We start from the raw sequence: 20,959 nt of genomic DNA, 5'->3' as shown, positions 1-20,959 counted from the left end.
AAATTGTATTCTCTCTCTCTCTCTCTCTCTCTCTCTCTCTCTCTCTCTATATATATATATATATATATATATATGTCTTTTTTTCCTGTTATGTGTTCATATTAACTAAGAGGAAAGTATGGAAAGATATATCCCTGTTGTTAGCAATGGTTATATTATGGAGCCGAAAAGTTGACCTTTTCTTTTCATTTTAGATTTATTTTGTTACAGAGTAAGTCCATTTTTTTTAATTGGAGAAGATTTAAATAGAAGAGAGTCAGTCTTATAACTAAGTGAATTACTAGAGTTCATAACTATTTGTCTAGAAAAAATTATGAATTATAGATTCATGATCACCTACTGAAATACTGCCAAAATTTTAAGACTTAATTATGTAAAATGAATAAATAATTCAAATTCACACTGTTGTAAAAATGTCCAGATTCACCCATTTAACTATTTAGATGAGTGACTCATCTATAGGCCTGTTTCCCACATTAATGAAGATGGAGAAGATGATGAGCTTCATCATTAATGAAGCAGTCAACCCTACATCTCCAACATTTCCCTTTTCCCTCTTTGATTTTAATTTTTTTTTTGTTAATACTCTTTATTCTTTTAAGTCCAGTCTCCAGTCTCCCACTCTGGATTATAAGTCCCAGCTCTTCCATCTCTTCCCTAGGAAATTAGTTCTTGAACTGTACATATATAAATACTTTACTTTTCTACTTTTCCTTTGGATACTTTTCTTTGTCTTAATTTCAAACCAAAGGCATCTTGTCAAGCATCACAGAGGTATTTACTGGGAATTCTCACTGTGCTAGAATTCAAGACAAAGTGCTTTCAGAATGTGAAGAAAGTAGGTATTGTATGTTTATTCAAGATATCTACCTATGTGCATTTAGTGATAGCTAGTGTTTTTCATCATATTTTAGGACACACATATTTTATAACATGTCCAAAATCAAGTATATTAAAAATGAGGGTGTGCTATGGCTTAATTGTTAGCTCCATGTCTTAACAATGGTGTGTCTTATCATTGAAGGGCACTTAGATTTAATAAAATACAGTGGAGATAGGGAGAAATGGAAAAGGCAGAGTATAATCAGAATACTGGATTTGACCAAAGCATTAAACCCACAAGGTATGGGAAGCAAAGGAAAAAGAACAAGCATATCAGGACATTTAGGTGGCATCATCCAAGTGACTAGAATTTTATTTTGCCCGCACCAGAACCCCTGGACAATGGTGGTAAGGGAGATTTGAGAATGAAGGGCCAGTAAGTTTTTCAAATTCCACCCCCCTCTCTCTTGCACTGGTGCCCCCCCCGCCTCTCTCTCCCTGGGAGTCAAACCCAGTGCCTCACACATGCTAGGCAAGCACTCTACCATTGAGCTACAATGGCAGCCCCAAGTGGGGAGGGGAATAATTTGAACGTCTGCAGAGACTTTACTACTTTCTCTGCTGAGAGGGGGAAAATTCAGTTTAAGACAGGATAAAAACTAGTTTAAAAACAGGCAATGTAATGGAGTAAGTAGAGGATATTAGAAGAAAACTTAAATGAAAAGCTTGCAAATCAAAATTGCTTTGAAAAGTATCTGATAATCTTGGGTAATCAATTTATATTCAGCAGTGCTTTACATTGAGGCATTTAATATAAAATTGGTCATAAGTTAAAATTACTCTATAGGAAGGGTCAGAGTGAATGTTGAGATATTATACAAAGAAGTATGACAAAACTGATAATCATATTTCTTCTTTTATGCTTATTGTATAAGTTGCTTTAAGGTGGAATATTGTCTGCTTTGGTTTGCTATTTCATTTCTTAATCAGGTTCAAATTCCTGGGATAGGTTTTTATTTAATGCCAATGCTTTTAGTAGACAAAACTCTTTGGAATGCACTTAACAGAATTAAAAATCTTCCATTCACTTACTTGAATTCCAAAAGGTTCATTTCATGGCGATAATCTCCCTGGATCATCTTTAAATTTGAGGTTTGCTCAGAAGTGGAAGACTCTATCTTTCCTAAGAGCTGCATTACCTAATGAAAGTATAAGAGGGAGCTTTTTTGTGTATGAGAAAAGTCACCAGCACTTACATGAATTATGTTTTATTCCTAAAGGAGCCAGCAAATAGACTTGAACTGAAAGCATGTTTGCATTTGAAAATTACTTTTTTCAAATGAGTATGATTCACAGTTATAGTCACACTATTTTCAAGAAAAGAATAACGGGAAGTGCTCCATTTGCTGTGCATAATATTCTTTTATACAATAGGCTAAATAATGATATTAAAAACACACTCTTGACATTAGTTTATTTATTAATTTGACACCCTTTTTTTTTTTTTTTTTTTTTTTTTTTACTTTCTGTCTTTCTGTTTACAATGTAAGCAATTATATCCTTTCACCACTTTATCCTCAGGGCGTATTAGGTGTCTGGTTGTAAATAGTCAACAAATATTTAGTGAATAATGTTTAAATACACAGTTGGGCTCTGAGGAAAACACACATGACTGACCAACATTCAGGCCCTCTGATCTCCAGCTAGTATTCTGACATGACCATAAAAGAATCACAAGTGAAATGACTTAAGGCATATAAAGATAGCGGGGGGAAAAGGTTCTGTTCTGAAATTTATGAATAGAATGCCTTTCACATTGCTAGAAGCATTAGAGAAATCCTTTAGGTACAAGAACTGGATTGAAAAATAGATGCAGAATTGCAGCACAGTGGTTGTGTCTGAACTAATCGCTGTCAAGGAGAATGAAATAGCATTGACGTCGTACAAGCAAACTTCAGCTCCTGAAGAAGGTGGGCATTTGATGTAATCAGTGTTCTCTTAGCAAAAAAAAAAAAAAAAAAAGAGGTGGATAATGAAAGAGTTTGAAGAGATACATATTTCGTGGCCAAACAAGAGCATCTGAATGATTGTTTACTTTTAACAGGATGAAAGCAGAAATGTTGAAAATAAAGTAACAGGCTAATATATATCTGGGAAAGAAAAGGGAAAACAGGCAGAGCAGTCATAATGTTAGATAAAATATTATTCAAGACAAAATATGTTAGAAAGTGGGACAGAGATGCCAATTTTTATAGCCAAAGGGCAAAATCCTCAGTGAAAAAATAAAGAACTTTGGACCTTTTTTACTCTATATACTGAATTGGAAAGCAACAACTTTTTAGGATAAACTAACATGTTATATAATGTGATTTTTAATGCCTTTTTTGTTTCTTTACTGGGAAAATAAGTAAAATACTAATAAGGATGTAGGAAGATAGGAAAAATATAAATTTTATTTAATAGATTTATTTATCAAACCATGTAGCTTTCGAATAGCCAACACTTTCCCAGTGCCTATGAGCATTTGCAGCAACTAAGCATGTGTGTGACTATAAAGAAAATTTCAAATTATTCCAAAAGGAAGGAAAAACATAGGTCATTAGCCTAACTATGCTACTCTAAAACCAGAAATTAATAAGAAAAGTATATGAAAAAGAAATAAAAATCCAGCCCCTTGAATAAAAAATATTCTTATAATTCTAGTGTTTATTTCATGTTTAACATGACATCTACTGCAAGGAGACTGCTGTACCCAAAAAAGATCAGCATGTGTCCATACCATTCTTTTGCACAGGCTGCTTCCAGGAACTCCATGAACCGCTCGCTCCTCTTAGCATTGCAGCTAAAGACCTTCTTCCTGTCCCCCCCCCCCTCCCCCCCCCCCCCCCCCCCCCCGCCACAGGACCCAGACCTGCTTGCAGACTAGGTTTCTTCCAGTCTCATACAGCTCTTTTCCTCATAGGTTTTCCCCTCAGTTAATCTCTTGTTCATCTAATCATCTTGTTCATCTAATTCCTTTATGGCATTGACTTCTCAAAGGCTTTGGACTAACACACATGTCAAAGAGTAAATTAACACTGCTATTACAGTTTAAGTAGGAAATGATAATGGGCACAGACAAATATATAAGCAGCATGTAACTACTTATAGGTAGTTGGTGCCCCTGGGTATTAAGGGTGAGTCAGAAAGCACAGATAATAAGTACAGATACTAAGCAGGGGCTTGTGAAGAGATGGCCTTTAAAATTCAGGCCAAAGGACTTTTGTATTTTTTATAAGAGACATAAACTATTGAAGGGTTTTAAACAGGGCTATAACATGATCAACTCACATTAATGTTGGATCTTTAATAATAATAGCTTCCTTGGGAAATGCCTGTTTATAATCCCTGGCTCCAGTCTTTGAGGGGAAGCCAGAAAATAAGCAAACAATGTTAACAGTGGAATCAGACAGTCTGTGCTCACAACGAGCAGCAGTACTAGAATATAGGTGGCACTCATTAAATATTTGTTGACTGGACTGACTGTATGTATGCATGAGCTGTCAGATTATGCATTTTGGAAGAAAAGAGTTTTTTTTTTTTAAATTACCACCTGTCTGGCCATTTTGATACGACATAATGAATGAGCTTACTTCAGGCAGTAACACATAGCATGAGTCCCATCTCTTTCCGATTACCTTCATATCCAAGTTCTTGGAAACAGTTTCTAGGGCAGACAAGAGGTCTTGAATTGATTTCTCCATTTGCCGGTACTCGTTCCTGATGAAGTGTATATCTCCAGAAAGCTTCATGATGCTTGAGTCACATCTAGTGCCAACATGGAAATCTATGTGAGTTCAACAGCCTTATAACATTTTAAATACTATAAGATCTGTGCATTCATTTGCTGACAAACGTTCTAAAGTTCTTTGAATAACATGTTGGTAGATGTAGCAGTATGTATAGGAACCTCCTTCTTCATTTTTTTTTTCTTCCTGATGGGAGAGAAACCAGTTTTTAAAACTCTTGCCCAAACTCAGAGCACCAAATTGGTATAAGGGAACATTGGAATAAATTGGGGAAATGTTTGCATTTTTAGCATTATATTAACTCATTCAAAGGACTTCTAGCAGATTTTAATTTTGTAGGGATACACCATGCTGTCTGTGGTTAGGCAAAATTGATAAAATGTCCTCTTCTTTATCATGTTTTGAATCCACTTTGCTCCCTTTAATCCAAGTTTTGAATCTACTTGGCACTCAGATTGCCAAGTTCTTCTCCTTTGGGTAGAAAAGGTGTCCCACCCAAACAAAAATCTTCTAATCCATTAAAACAAAAAAAGAAAAAGAAATTTTAAGAAAAGAAAAATCACCTTCTTAGCCCCAAACCTCCTCTTCCTTGAATGGTCTCAGTTAGCCTTTGTCTTTTATAGGGACAAAAATAATTCATATTAACATATAGATGAAGTTTTGGTCCATAGGTAGCATTTGATATTTTAGGGAGGGACCTCTGGTGAGATGGAGCTGAGTTGAAGACTGACCATTTTCCCAGCATGTCAGGGAAGAAAACACAGAGCCCTAGCCCCCTACCATCACCGAAGACCTCACTTAGGAGAGAGCAGTTTACATACTGCATTAGTGATCAGTTTCATTAAATGTTCCCTGAATTCATGACAGATAAAATGGAGAGCACTGAAGGACTGTGTCTTACATGTTTGAGTTATCAGAGAGCACTTTAACATTGTCATTTTATAAAATAACTTTATATAAATATAAGTAACTGTCTTCAGATAGTATTAGGAACTACATCTTCATGTTGCCATGCTAACTGCTACTAAGTTTGCATTATGACCATTGATAATTTTTGGGAACCAGAAATGAAATTTTTTTCTTAAGATTTTTGGTGCCAGAGAATTGAACTAAAGGTGGTTTAAGAAGGTAATTTTGCCTGAACATGCCCTTGAAGGGATGGATACCAGATGACTGGTGGTGGGAGCAGAGGCTACCAGAGAAAATATTAGGAGTCAGTCTTGTCAAGAATAGAAGCAAGATGGTATGCATGCAAGTCATGCCCCCAAACCATTTTCCATTTGTCTATGGAAAATGTCATTGTCAGAATTATACCTCTATTATTGATTAGTTGGAATATCTTTATGTGAGTCCATATTAAAATCCCCCCCAAATACATAGGAGTGTTTGCTGCTACCACTGCTTCCTGCTATCTCCTTCTATCCCTCCCTCACTCTCTACCCCTAGGGACAGCTGGTCTGTGTATTGGAGGCCACTGATCTCCATTGTCAGATTTGTCTTTGATTTCAGATAAGCCAGACTTTGAGTCTTGGCTTTGCTACTTCCTAAGTTTGTGATCTGGGACAAGTTTCTTCTATGAGTTTCAGTTTTCCTCATCTGAAAAAAAAAAGGAGGGGGAATAGTGATGCTAAGATCACTACACACAGTTGTACAATTCGTCTACCATGCAACTCCAGAGGGTGTCAAACACCTGGGCAACAGTGGACATATGTCTCAAGAGCATTGCGTGTTCAACCTTCAGAACTGAAGTGGAGGTCCTGAGAAGCACTACTTAGTAAAGTTATTCAAGGAAGGTGGTGATGAATATAAAGCATGTGGCCAGTACCTAGTGCAGAGGGAACACCCACACAAGATTAGCAGCTATTATTTATTAGTCATCTTGGAAGCTGCCACCTATTCATTCTCACCCCCCTGGCTTCCTCCACAAGCCCACCCATGCATGTTGAAGTGAAGGATTGTTAAGCAGCTTTTCAAACTGCATTCTGTCTTCCAAAAGGAAGTCTCTACCTCCTCTTTCTTTAGAATGGTTTTATTGTTTCTGTTAAAATAGTAACATGCCCATTGTAAAAAAATTCATATAATACCCCAAAAAAAAGAAAGAAAAAGAAAAAGAAAAAATAAAGAGTTAATATAATTTCAAATCCCACTTCTCAGAAATAACATTGCTAATATTTAATATTTGGTCACTTTTTAATATTTATTTTTGAACTCTGGATTGAACCCAGAGTCTCACGCATGGTAGGCGAGTGCTCTACCTCTGAGCCACAACCCCAGCCCCCCCACCCCATCACTCTCTTAATAATAGGGGTGTGTGTGTGTGCAATCATCCTTTGGTTTCTATAGGGGAATGGTTCTAGGACAGCCCCCAGAACCCTGAAGATACCCAATCCACAGATTTTCAAGTCTTTTATATTAATGGCATCCTGCCAAATACCTTATATTAGCTATAATAATAAATGCAATGTAAATGCTATGCAAGTAGCCATCATACTGTATAGTTTAGGGAATAATGACAAGAAAAATTCTTTATCTGTTCAGTACAATATGGAACGCTGGCTATATATTTCTTGACTATGAGAGATATTTGTTTCTGAAATAAAGAAGCTATAAAAAGTTATTGTAGATTGGAATTGTTATTTTTTTACAATACCAACTCAACTTTAGATATTATCTGTTGACCATATGAGAAAAATGAAGGAAATAAATTTATATACTTGTTCTTCAACAGTTCTGTGAATAGTTTGCTATTTTTAAATGCTAAATTTTATGATACTTTTATTATCTTCTATAACCAGAATTCCTACAGTTATTGAATCTTTATTCTATATTTAGATCTATGCTTATTAGCAGTTCTTCTAAATTATGATTCTTTTTCTGAAATTCCTTTTTTTTTTAATTCCTCAGTTGGCCAGATTTTTTCATCCAGATTTCAAAAGAAAGTGTCAGTAATGTTAAAATCCTTAGGAAAATCAGTTCTTCTACACTTGAAAGGTAAACATGGTAGATGTTGTTCCATTCTTTTCTGGTGCTGATTGAGATAGAGAAGTCTGAGGTGATTACACTTTTCCCTTCTTTTGTGTGATTTGCTTTGTCTACCTAGATCCCCAGTGATTCTTTATCCTTGATGTTCAGTAACTTCAACCAGGTTATCTTGGGTTAATTGTTCTTACATCAGGTTTTTCCAAGGATATAGTTTTACCTTTTGATCTCTGTTTCCAGTAAATTGTCTTCTCTTACATCCATGAAATTTTCTATGGTGTGTCAGTCATAAACATCCATATCCATTTTTATGTCAAAAGCATTTCTTGATGTGGTTTGCTCATGCTTTTTATTTTTTGAATGACTCTTTATTATTTTTAGATGTATTTATCCTGCTTAGGAGTTTCTAAAGTAGATTTAATCTCTAATATTTTCATTTTTTTCCTTTTATCTTATCCCTGAGAGATTCCAATTTATCTATTTCCTTTTGTTACATGATACCCTCTTTTTTTTTGGGGGGGGAATCCTCTTATATCTCGTTTTTTATACATTTTTTTAGTTGTAAATAGACACAATACCTTTATTTTATTTGTTTTTTATGTGGTGCCAGGGATCAAACCCAGTGCCTCACACAAACTAGGCAAGTACTCTACCACGAAGCCACAACCCTGGCCCTTATACCTCATTTTTAAAATTAACTTTTTATCTTATCAAAGTAAAACATGCTTATAGTTTAAAAGTCAATAATAAAAGGCAAAAGAAAAAAACTATAGGAGTTGTCCCTTATCCAGTTTTACACTTCAGTTACTTGTAGTCAATCGTGGTTGAAAGTATTAAATGGGAAAGGGTGAGTACAGTACAATTAGGTATTGAGAGAGAACGAGAACACAGTTACATGACTTTTATTACAGTATATATGTTATAATTTATATTTATTATTAGTTATTAGTGTTAATTTCTTATTATACCTAATTTACAAATTAAACTTTATCATAGGTATGTATATATAGGAAAAGAGTATTTGTAGGGTTTGGTACTATCTGCAATTCTAGGCATCTACTGGCAGTCTTCAAGATGAGGGGAGACTACTTTACCATGGTTCCTGACCTTTCCCTGCTTCTCTTCAGTTCCTCTCCCTAGAGGTAATTGCCTCAAACCTTTTGAGATTTTTGTGGTGTGAAATGAAGGTTCTCAGCTTATTTATCCTACAGCTTTAAAGTTCGTTTTATGAAATCTGCTAAGGCAGTTTCCACAAGTCCTCCTGCTTTCTCATTTCCAGGGCTTCTGTGCTGATATCCCTTGTCCTTGTGGGGTTTATGTTTTAAAGAGAAAATCTTTTTACTGTAGATTTGGTGGGGGTTTTGGAAGGAGCCAAATTCCTCACAATTGTTCATACAATCTTTTATCTCTTTTGCTCTTAATTTCTTTGAAACCAGGAGAATTTTTGTATGACCTCTTTACTTTTCTGGCCAATTCCTTTCATGAAGTACATTCATTCTTTGACCTGTGTTTTTGTCTGTCTGTGTATCTATCCATCCCAGACTGATATGATAGTAGTGGAAGTGATTTTTATTCATGGGTAGATTCTGCCTATCACTATGACATCTGTGAATATTTCTGGCTGCTTGCAGAAAATTGGTGGGTAGGTTTGGTGGAGGGCAGAGACCATGCTCTGTTGAGTCTTGCAGTATCAAATCTGGTATTTCTTTAGATCTGAGGGTGGGGGCACTTCTCTCAATTGTCCCTTGATAAGACAGACTGGAGAATCTCATATCAAATGTAAGTCATAGCTTTTCTGTGGTGACACTCTTTCCTCTCCAGTTTCTCTCAGCTATGAGCTGGCAAGGAGGGAGTCCTAGATTAATGAAACAATAAAGAACACCACTGGATTTTCAGCTAAAGCTCCCCAGCTATTCTGCATTGTTGACCTTATCTCTAAAAGGACATTTCCTATCTCTTGACCCACCTAAGCCCCCAAATAGTATTGCTAAATTAAAATTATTTTGTGAGCTGGGTTTGTGGCTCAGTGATAGAGTGCTTGTCACATAGGCGTGAGGCACTGGGTTTGATCCTCAGCACCACATAAAAAAATAAATAAACAAAATAAAGTTATTGTGTCCATCTACAACTGAAAATATTTTTTAAAACTTAAAAAAAATTATTTGGCCTATGCCTTTCAGGATTATGATTCTTGATTTTGAAGAAATCTTTGTTTAAGGTCTGAGAAGGACAGTGTCAGTCCAAACATCACAATATTTGGCAAGTGTGTTTTGTTTGTGGTTAATGATTGTGACAAATTCCATTTTATGCTAAAGGAGGTGTTTTTGTTTTCCTTTTATTTTTCATTGGAATTGAGATATCTCAAGAGAAGAAAGTGGAATTAAGTGTATTCTGTCCCCTTTAGCCAGAAGTATCCCTTATCTTTTAAAAGTTGATGATATTTATAATATCATTGTTTCTTTAAAGGACATGAGTTTGCTTTTAATCACACATCAACCCAATTTATCACTTTTAAAAATGCTATCTTGCTTTGGAGTCTAAAGAGTCAAATGTGGTAAGCAACTTGGCCTCCTCTGACTTCTGCTGCCGATTGTAAGCCATAGCCGTCCCTATCCATCCATAGGGATGTGCCCTTTGCACACCCACTGTTTCCTTTTTTGCACTTGAGACTCATCTATCAAATAGAGGAGAAGGTGTCAAGGGTAAGCTGAGAACCTCATTTCATTGGAAGTACTTGCTTTTAAACTACCACTATGTTTGGATGTGGGGAAAAAGTTATAAAATTCCAAGAACATTGTAGTTATTGAATATTGAGTCAGATTTATGAAGTGGCAAGGTGATTATTAGGAATTATTTTAAAATAATCAACTACATTTCACTTAATTTCAAAATGCTAATTGATATTAAAGTCACTAGATGTGGAGAGCCAGTAATCAATATGCCTTAGCTTGTCCATTAGTCATTTTGTCTGGCAAAAACACAGACAAGAAACAGGAGAAGAAGGATGAATTTAAGTCTCATGGCTTTCAGCCAGATTCTGTCTCAGATTTCCAAATAGATTTCAAAAATTTTCCATAAAAAGGGGACATTTCAAGGAAAACTAAGACCTTGTTCCAAAATCACTGCTTACAATTGAAGATGAAAATAAATAAGAAATTGGAGCAAGCTGGGTATAGTGACCCTCTCCTGTGGTCACAGCTACTTGGGAGGCTGGGGCAGGAGGATTGATAGAGTCCAGAAGTTTAGGGCAACATAGCAAGACCCTGTTTCAAAAAATAAATAAATAAGAAATGAGCTGGGGATATAGAGCATGTGCTTAGCATGCACAGTCCTTGGGTTCGATTTCCAATATTGTCCCACCCCCTGCCCAAAACAAAAGGAAGAAATAGAGCAGAGCAAAAAGAGTTGTATATCTCTTCTTGATGTAATTCTATTGATCTCTGGGTTGCTTTTTAATCCATTTGTTCTTTTGTATGCAAAAAAAAGATTTATAAGAACAAAATAATAGGTTTGTAAATGACTCATGGCGAGTGTCATCAGCACACCACCAGCTTGTACCAAATCTTGCTTCATTCACTAATGATTTTTTTTCTTTTTTGAAGTTCTGGGATTGAACTCAGGATCTCATGCTTGCTAGGCAAGTACTCTACCACTAAGCTATATCCCCAGCCCACTATATTTCACTTAAAATGGATATTTGGTGTTTATCTTTTTGCAAAAACCTATCTAAGAAGAGTTGTGGATTTGCTCATGTTTATTTCAGTATCTTGCTTCATAACTCACCCAAATACTATAAAAATTCTTATGTATCAAGTATGAAATAATCGTATGTTTAACCCAAATATTATAAAAATTTATTTATATTGAACATTATATAGTTACATATAGTTTATTTATGTATTTACAGAAAATATTAATACAATAATTTGGTTTGTATAGTCTCTGGGTTATCAGTTAGTTTTCTTTGATGACAGTTTTCCAACCATGACTGTTATTCCCTAAACTGTATCTTCATTTTTAAGAGGAAAGAAGTCATACTTCAGAACTACACTATGTTTCCCAGAGCCACTATATCATTTTTATTATAGGTCAAGCAAAAGCCTGGGCCCACCCCCAGCCTCTACACCTTTGAGCACCATGCCCTTTATGGTTAATATCCCACAGGCTTCCCATATGGTACTGACCAAATACACAATTACCCCTTGACTCTCTTCCCATTTCCTTGTCAAAACTGTTCCTCATTTTATATTTCTGTTGAATAACATGAACATTCAACTGGCCCCCAAGACAGAAACTGTGGTAGCTATCCTGGACTCCTGTATTTTAACTCATTTTCCATGTTAATTCATGTACTAATCCTATAGATTCAATTTTCCAAATGCTCTGTTCTGGAACTGAGTGCCTGAGTTTAGGCCCTTGCCACCTCTCACCTGGGTTGCCTCTGGTCTCCATGCCCCCTTTCTGAACTCCCCCAAATCATCCCCTTACCTGAAATCCTCCCATGGCTATTTACAACCATCTACATAGTGTTCAGACACTGGCCCACAGAGTCACTCATATTTCAACTTTGGGCCACTTCTTGAACTTTTTCTCCCATCTCTTCTTGAATCATACTCTCAAATCCCATAACCCTAAAGAGTCTTCTCCCAGCCTTTCAACACACCACAATAATCTTTGCCTTGATTCTTTTCCATGTGTCATTCCTCCTTGATTTGAAGTGTCTTTCCCACCCCTCCTTGTATACCTAACTGCTACCAGTTCTTCACAATCCATCTCGAATGTCACCTCATCTCCCTCCCCTGTCTGTCTGGTTGGATATTCTCACAGCACCCCAGGTTTTCAGCATAGTGTTGCTCTATCGATGACCTTCAAAACTTGTTCTGCTAGATAGATTGTGAGCAGCTACAGAGAGCAGGTTGTGTTGCTGAAATTTAGTACAATGCCTAGCTTATAGTATTTAGGTTTTTTTTTTAATTGAATGGATGAATACCCTGGAGTAATGTTATTGTTCAAATGTGTCTCCTTCAGAATTCAGGTGTTGCCAACGTGAGAGTATTAATAAGGGAGGAGGTATTTAAGAGATGAGTAGGCCCTGAGAGCTCCTCCCAGATCAGTGAGTCCCTTATAGAAGAGTCTTCACACAGCATTTGAAGAATTTTCCATTTCACTAGTTTTCTCTGATGTGTGAGGAGACAGTGTCTCTCCCCTCTGGAGGATGCAGCCCTCACCAGACAACTGAAACTTCGGACTCCCTTGTTATATTTCTCTACCTTCAGAACTGTGGGAAAATAAGTTTTGTTTTTTATAAATTACCCATCTTCCGGTATTTTGTTATAGCAGCATAAACAGATTGAGAGACTTGACTTTGTTGTCAATCACTGAATTCTCATTTGGTCTTTTATACTTCAGAGAAGATTAATAAGATGGAAGTGGGGGTATTTCAGGAGAGAGGAAAGAGTTTCTGGCAGAAGATGCAGAGATGGAGAGTATCAGTGGTAAGCCATTCACAAGTACTGCCAATGCTTAACAGATTTTTTTTTTCTGAATTTCTTAGTATTAACTCTTGATTTGAAACTCTCATACAAAATCTGTTATTCAAAACTTCATCTGGTTGGCAGAAAATCTCTTTGATTAGACTGATAACTAGTCCTTGTATATTTTAAATGTTTTACTCATTAGAACCTGACAAATGGATATTTATATGTGGTTATAGGTTGTGTATGGCTGTTGGCACTTGGGCAGTTGTGGGTTGTGAAGACAAGACTCCAGTCACTTCCAGTGAAACCAAACTGGATATTCTATATAAGGGGTCTTGAATACAACCTTGGGTCTTTCAAAGTTCTAAAGACATTTTCTCAACTACTGTTTCATCAGTTTAGCTTAATATAAAGTCAATAACTTGTTATCTAAACTATGGAATTTATTTAGGGATGAGAATTCAATGGCTGAGAACTGATTGTTAAACATGAGTTAACATGTTTCTTCTCACCTGGCTACTCTTCCCCGAAGGTCTCCAACTCCTTGCAGGTGTTTGATGTTTAGATCCTGCACTGCGAAATTAGTTCCTGTGGTCACCTGATCTCGAGTTCTTATTTGGTCTTCTAAGACCTGAAATTTTGAGTTAAGATGGCAATTAATATTCCATCACACATGGTAAGAAAACTTCATCTGAAGCAAATGGATTTTGTGGTTAGGTCCAGGTGGTAAAGGAGTGCAAGAGGCTGGTCTCACAGAATTGATCTTGGTTTATCTGGAGGAGGCAGCTATGGTTTGATTGTAGCTGATTGTGGCCAGGTGGGAGCAACATCTCACTAGTGTTTCAACAAAAGCTAGAAAATGAGACTTTATGTAAAAATCTCAATTTTAAAATATTGGCATGTTGTTAAAAATCTTTAAGCTCTATATAGGCCAAACAGAACATGTTTATTGGTTTGATTTGGCCATAAGTTGCCATTTGGCCATCATTAATATAAAAATTTCTCTCACACACACAAACATACACAATTTCAGTGTGGATGATCAGATTTAAAAAGAGATTTTTATTCAATGTGGCATCAGTCAAGTTCTTTTTTGTTGTTGGTTTGTTTTCTGGTGCTGGGGATTGAACCTAGGGCCTTGTGCATGCAAGGCAAGCACTCTGCCAGCTGAGCTATGTCCCCAGCCCAGGCAGGGGCTTTATGAATTGAATCAGAACCACGTCAAAGCTAACACAACTGACATAAGCCAATCTGAATCAAACCATTTCATAAACATGGAGTGAAAGGGGTTTATTTTTTCAGATTTCTTGAGAACACAAAAGGTTTATGGCATATGTGCTTTCGGATTGTGTCATTGAGTATTGTTAATTATTTCTCTCATGGTATTTTGGAAATGAAGCTGTCTTTCCTATATTGCCAGATTGGTGGTCCTGAGAACAGTGGTTTTTATTTTTTGTACCTGTTTATGAATGTTAATTTTAAAATTGAAAAAAAAAATTGCCTATCCATAGAAAAAAATTCATTTTAGTTGACATTCAAATTCCAATGTGAAGTGTTGACATATACTTTTTTGTTGTTATTGAGAAAAGAATGAGAGCATAGAATTTCAGAAAACAAACAAATTTGGATTTGGGGAAACATTTGAGTTTATTATATTTGACAAAGTTCTGAACTACATTTAAAATTATGTTTATGAATTATGCTAGGTAGAGTAGGATTTTTTATCAAATGTATTACAGGAATTTCAAAGGCCAAATACAGATCTTTCCCATTTTTAAATTGGCAGACTGAGAAAACCCAAGAGCAAATAGAGCCTAAGTTGAAGATATAAAAGTGTGAAAAACATTAGCTAGAGTTTGTTTTTTGCCTTTTCTCATTTATATGTAGGTTTTTTAAATTAAAGAACAGTGATGAAGGTGAACTTTTTCTATGATAGAATGAAACATTTTGTATAAGAAGCAAATCAGTATAGTAATAGTATGTTGCCAATGAGTTCAATGTAGTGTAATAATGTCCTGTAATGTAATTGTGTCATGAAGACCTTGGTAAGTGTGAAAATACTATGCATGAGACTAACCAATCAGTAGGGGAGAAATTTTACAAATGGTGTGGGATCATTTAGGTATTTACCTCATGTCATATTGATATAGATTTTAGAAAAACTGAATAAAACTATAAATTGAAATTAAGCCATAAGAGGAGGCTGGAATGTAGCTCAGTGGTGGAGTTCCTGCTTCACATGTGTTAATCCCCAACTAGGTTTGATCCCCAGCATCACACACACACACACACACACACACACACACACACACAAATTAAGTCAGTAGAATAACAATTAAAAGATGATATTATTTCATTTCTGAAGACTTTTCTCTTCTCAAAAGTAATAAGAAGCAAAATATTTGAGTGCTTAAGATATTTTATATTAAACTTGTTAAACATTATAAATACAATTAAGACATTAAAAGTAAGCTTGAAAAACATTAATAACAAATGTTATTGCCAAAGTTTCATTAGTGTTCTGCAATCAGCATGTACCTGTTGGTGAGAGAGAGCTGATGCTATTCGCCTTTCCCCACCTTTGTGTTCAGCGTCATCACAGTGGTTATTTGAAATCATAGTGGGAGTATTTACACCATGCAAGTAGGTAAACACCACACATCAGGTTTTTTTCTCCCCAGGAAAAAAAAATTCTTATTGTTAAACATTTATCATTGTACCACTGGTTAATATCTTTAATATGTAAAAGAGTTCATCAAATCAACAAGAATTTAAAAGTGCTAAAACTCTCAAAGACAAATTGGCAAAAAAACATGAGCAGAATATTGGCAGAGGAAATATAAAATTTCATAGTCATTTTTAAAAAGTGGATTCAAAACCTTCAAGAAAAAAACAGATCTCATTTTTTTGTCCTATGAAATTAGCAAAGATTAAAACAATAAATCTCAATGCTGGCATAGGCCCAGTGAAAAAAATCACTCTCATATAATGCTAATGAAAGGATAAACCAGTATAATCTTTCTGAAAACCATTTTGGCAACACATATCAAGAATTTTCACAGCATTTATATCTTGGTAATTCTATTTCTAAGAATATATATTATGGAAATAATCCAAATGCAGATATATACTTAAGCACAAAGATATTTTAACATTAAGAATAATAAAGCAAATCATGGTATATGCTCCATTTGAGGAGTTTCTAATGACATGAAAGGGTTTGTGTTATAATTTTATGTTAAAGACTGTGCTAACAAAAATAGTTTCAGCCTCCTAAACAGAATACTTACAAGAGCTAGAGGGAGATATATCTGGATGTTTTCGGAGATTGACATTTCATGGTGGAATTGTGAGAAATTTTTTTCTCAGGTTTTAAAATTTCTTCCTGAACTTCCAAAATAATTACACAGAACAAGAATTGCTTCTATAAATTGTAGCGGGGGATCCACAATAAGGCAATGTTATACAAAAAAAAATTTCTTTTTTTAAGTTAAAAATGTTATTTTTAAGACATAATTAATAGTCTGCTTTAAAAATCATTTTCTTTTAAAAAGAAACAAGCAATGTAACTGTTGCAATTATGGTAATCTAAAAAAATTATTGTTTTATTCCTTTTAAGAACCTGAGTCAAGTTTTAGTTCACATTTGGATCTATCTTGCTGGCTGGTTTACAAATGGACTAACTAGGTTGCTGAGTTTAGGTGCCATTAAAATATTTGAATAGCATTGATTTCTCTATAAAGTGCTTATTACTTATAGTTTTAGTTTTTCACTAAGGGTAACCAAATAATTTCTACTTCATAATGTTTTAACAGTGTTATCTAAAGCCTTTAAAATGTATTTTAAATTTAGTTTTCCACATAAATCAGCCCTCCTCATTTTCTCTAATCATGTCAAACCCTTAAGAGGACTCAAATATTTTGAGGTTTTATAGTTTTTTGGAAAATGTTTTGGCTTTGTCTTTTTTTTTAAAGAACTAACCTTGGCCAGGTGTGGTGATGCACGAATGTAATTCCAGCAACTAGGGAGGCTGAGACAGGAGGATCTCCAGTTCAAAGCCAGCCTAAGCAATTTAAGAGGTACTAAGCAACTCAGTGAGACCTGTCTCTAAATAAAATACAAAAAGGGGCTGGGGATGTGGCTCAGTGGTTAAGTGCCCCTGAGTTCAATCCTGGTACCAAAAAAAAAAAAAAAAGAACTAATCTAATTTTTATTTTTAGTTATACATGGGCACAATATCTTTATTTTGTTCATTTATTTTTATGTTGTGCTGAGGATCAAACCCAGGGTCTCACACGTGAGAAGCAAGTGCTCTACTGCTGAGCCACGACCCCAGCCCCAGATAATCAATTATTGTAGGAAAAGAAACACTAAAAGATACTAGAGATATAGAATATGTTTTCCCTTTTAATACTAAGAGTATTTTATTCAGGTATAATTAATATTGAAATGCACAAATCAAAGTGCACAGCTGGATAGATCTTGACAAATGTGATCAACTATGTAACAATGACCCAGGTCAGAATGCACAATATGCTTAGGAACATTTTGGTGAGAATGTTCTTTTCAACTACCAAGATATTTTGATCATGTATTGGAATCTTATTTTAGTGCTAGCGCTATATTTACTTGATTTTCTTTCCTTTTTAAAATTATTTTTCTTAGTTGTTGATAGATCTTTATTTTATTTATTTATACATGGTGCTGAGAATTGAACATGGTGCTGAGAATTGAACCCAGTCCCTCACACATGCCAGGCAAGTGTGCTACCACTGAGCCACAGTCCCAGCCTTTACTTGATTTTCTGGTCATTTCAAAAAGCACAGAGCTGCTTGCCTCTTGACACCTTAGTGACACTGTCATGTCTGGAATCACCTTTGGTCAATTGACTTTGCAGGTACCAGGGTCAATTCAACATGAACTTAATACCACTAATATACCTTTTGAAAAATCAACTAATAGTTTTTAACGCTCCATATTTTCTCAGTTGCATCATGGAGTCTGCTAGACCCTGCAGATAGGAAATAAACTCATAAATATCCTCTACCTCAAAGATAAATTCATGAGCAAATCATTCCTGGGTTAATTCCATGGTTAGTATTTAATGTTTTGTTGTTGGTGGTGGTTTATTTGTTTTTTAATTCATATTCTCACTGATAGTAGAAAGCTAAAGGGCATTGTTATTTCTCATTATTCCACATTTTTTTTGGCCAGGTTCCTAAAGTGTATTACTGGAACCCTTGCCCAAAAGTTGTTAACCCTGATTCATCATGCATGTGTACTTTAAAAACTCTGGAAGATAATATCTTGGTTTAGACTAAGAATTTTCTTTTTTGATCAAAAATCTTATTTTTCCTTTAAAACCTTAAAAATCATTTATTTACCCATATTCTCAAGAATTTAGAGTGCTGCCTACGTGCCAGACACTGCTGTTGACTTACTAGTGAATTAAGCAAACTTCCTGCACTTATGGAGATTATATTTTAGAGGAAGAAAACAACCAATAGACAAAAATAGATTGTGCTAAGTACTATAAAAGTAGAGTTTAAGGGAGATTGAAACTGTTGGGCTGAGGAGGGGTGCTATCTTACACAGTATGAAGGAAATCTTCTCTTTGAAGATGGTTTAACCAGAGACCTGAAGGAAATAAAGAACATGTCATAGTGGAGGAAGATGATCCAAACTGAATAGAAGGGAATAATTGGGAGACGAGCATGGCCAGACTGAAGGAGGTGGGTGGAGACGGAGTCAGAGATTGCTGGTGGATTTGTGAACCAGCATGTTGTGTATTATGAATATCTCTGTTTGGAATCATGACATTAATAAATCATGGAGATTTAAACTAAGAGTTTCTTAACATAAATATGTGGTATAATGTTAAATAGATCTTTGCCAATACAAGATAGATAGACAATAAATAGTTTTTGAATGGAAGTTCCCTCTACTTTTCAGCATAAATGAGTAGTTCAAAAATTAAACTGTTTTCCTCTGAGGCAGCTATAATCATTTAAACAGAAACAACAGCAACACATTTCTACAGTTGAAAAATGACATTGGTGGTTGATAATTTTTTTGTCAAGCAATGATGCCAATATGTGAAAGAGAACTACCTCAATGTTTTGGTTGAGTTTTTTGACGATGCTAGTGATGGTCTGTATATGGCTTTCTAGTAACTTCCTGGCAAGTAATTCCTCTTTTCGAAAGCCGTGGGTCCCTTGGAGACAAGAAGAGATGTCCTCCTTGATGCGGAAGGCTTGTTCAAGGAGGAACGCTATGGTGCGCTCCTGGTTGTTCAGTCTGTCTTCCAGCTGACTTTTCTGGGTGTTTTGGATGATGGGAAGAAAAGGACGGCCCCTGGTCAGGAAAAGGAAATACCAGGGGTGTTACAAGAACGAACTGGATGAGCCAGGAACCAGAATGTGCCTCCTCATGCTACTCCTTTATTTTCTCACCTGTGAGAAACTTGATAGGACTTTAAGTTCTCACAAGGTTAGAATCTTGAGTTTATGTCTTGTCTAAGAAGCAATCTGACTTTTGCCTTGATTTCATATCATGCATTTTTCATGTTTCCCAAGGAGGAATTATTCTATATACAATGACAGTAAAATTTTAAGACAAATTGGTAGTGGTTGGGAGGAAATGGGGGGTCCATAAAAGATAATACTAGAAAGCTTTCCCCATGATTTCTGCCTTTATATACACTTGCATAAAAACTCAACTTTAATCTAAAAAATATCTAAATTCTTATATGTATAAAAGTGCAAAAGTGACTATATTAGAGTTTCCCAAAAGGTATGTCTTAGAATAGTAGTTAGTAAACTAATAGGCCACTGCACAAGAATTTTATGGTCAAATAAATTTGGAAAACATTGTATATCACATCCATCTTTTGTGACTTACAACATGTTTATCACATTAATGTCTAATTGTATTGTTTTTGTTTGGATATGAAGTATCTCTCAAAAACTTCAGTGTTGGCAGCCGAGTTCTACAATAACTTTAAAAAAAGAACTAATAGTAATACTCTTCAATTTATTTAAGGAAATAGAAAAAGAGGCAGCACTTCCAAACTCATTCTATGAGGCCAGTATCAGCCTGATTTCAAAACCAGGCACAGACACATGAAAAAAAGGAAACTTCAGATCAATATCTCTAATGAACATAGATGCTAAAATTCTGGCAAATTGAATACAAAAACATCAAGAAGGTAGTGCACCACGATCAAGTGGAGTTCATCCCAGGGATGCAAATTTGGTTCAACATACAGAAATCAATAAATGTAATTCATCACATCAATAGACTCAAAGATAAGAATCATATGATCATTTAAATAAATGCAGAAAAAGCATTTGACAAAATACAGCACCCATTCATGTTCAAAACCCTAGAAAACCTTGGGACAGCAGGAGCATATCTCAACATCATAAAGGCTATCTATGCTAAGTCTCAGGCCAACATCATTCTAAATGGAGAAAAATTAAAGGCATTCCCTTTAAAAACTGGAATTAGACAGGGATGCTCTCTTCACCACTTCTATTGTTAAATAGTTCTTGAAATACTGGCCAGAGCAATTAGACAGATGAAAGAAATTAAATGGATACACATAGGAAAAGAAGAACTCAAATTGGCACCGTTTGCTCATGATATGATTTTATACTTAGAAGACCCAAAAAATTCCACCAGAAAACTTCTAGAATTAGTAAATGAATTTAGCAATGTAGCAGCATATAATAAATACCCCTAAATCGAATGCATTTCTGAATATCAGTGACAAATTGTCAGAAAGGAAAATTACCCGATTTACAATAGCCTCAATAAAAGTAAAATACTTGGGAGCCAACTTAGCAAAAGAGGTGAAAGACTTCTAAACAAAAACTACAGAATGCTAAAGAA

The 20,959-nt window shown here is 35.3% G+C and overlaps 1 protein-coding gene across 1 annotated transcript in view; it reads right to left on the bottom strand.

Moving 5' to 3' along the window:
- Fam81b (family with sequence similarity 81 member B) overlaps positions 1-20,959 on the bottom strand; it is a 62,126-nt gene that overhangs the window by 19,473 nt on the left and 21,694 nt on the right. Inside the window, exons 4-7 of the mRNA XM_026385913.2 lie at positions 19,177-19,420; positions 13,579-13,697; positions 4,500-4,629; positions 1,915-2,021 (exon numbers count right to left, since the gene is read on the bottom strand). Of these exons, the coding sequence (XP_026241698.1) occupies positions 1,915-2,021; positions 4,500-4,629; positions 13,579-13,697; positions 19,177-19,420 (600 nt within the window). The remainder of the gene's footprint in view (positions 1-1,914; positions 2,022-4,499; positions 4,630-13,578; positions 13,698-19,176; positions 19,421-20,959) is intronic.

This window comes from Urocitellus parryii, chromosome 1 (assembly GCF_045843805.1).
Source record: "Urocitellus parryii isolate mUroPar1 chromosome 1, mUroPar1.hap1, whole genome shotgun sequence".
Lineage (NCBI taxonomy): Eukaryota > Metazoa > Chordata > Mammalia > Rodentia > Sciuridae > Urocitellus > Urocitellus parryii.
The sequence above is the reverse complement of the archived record's forward strand: the minus strand, read 5'-3'. Positions and strand labels throughout refer to the sequence as shown.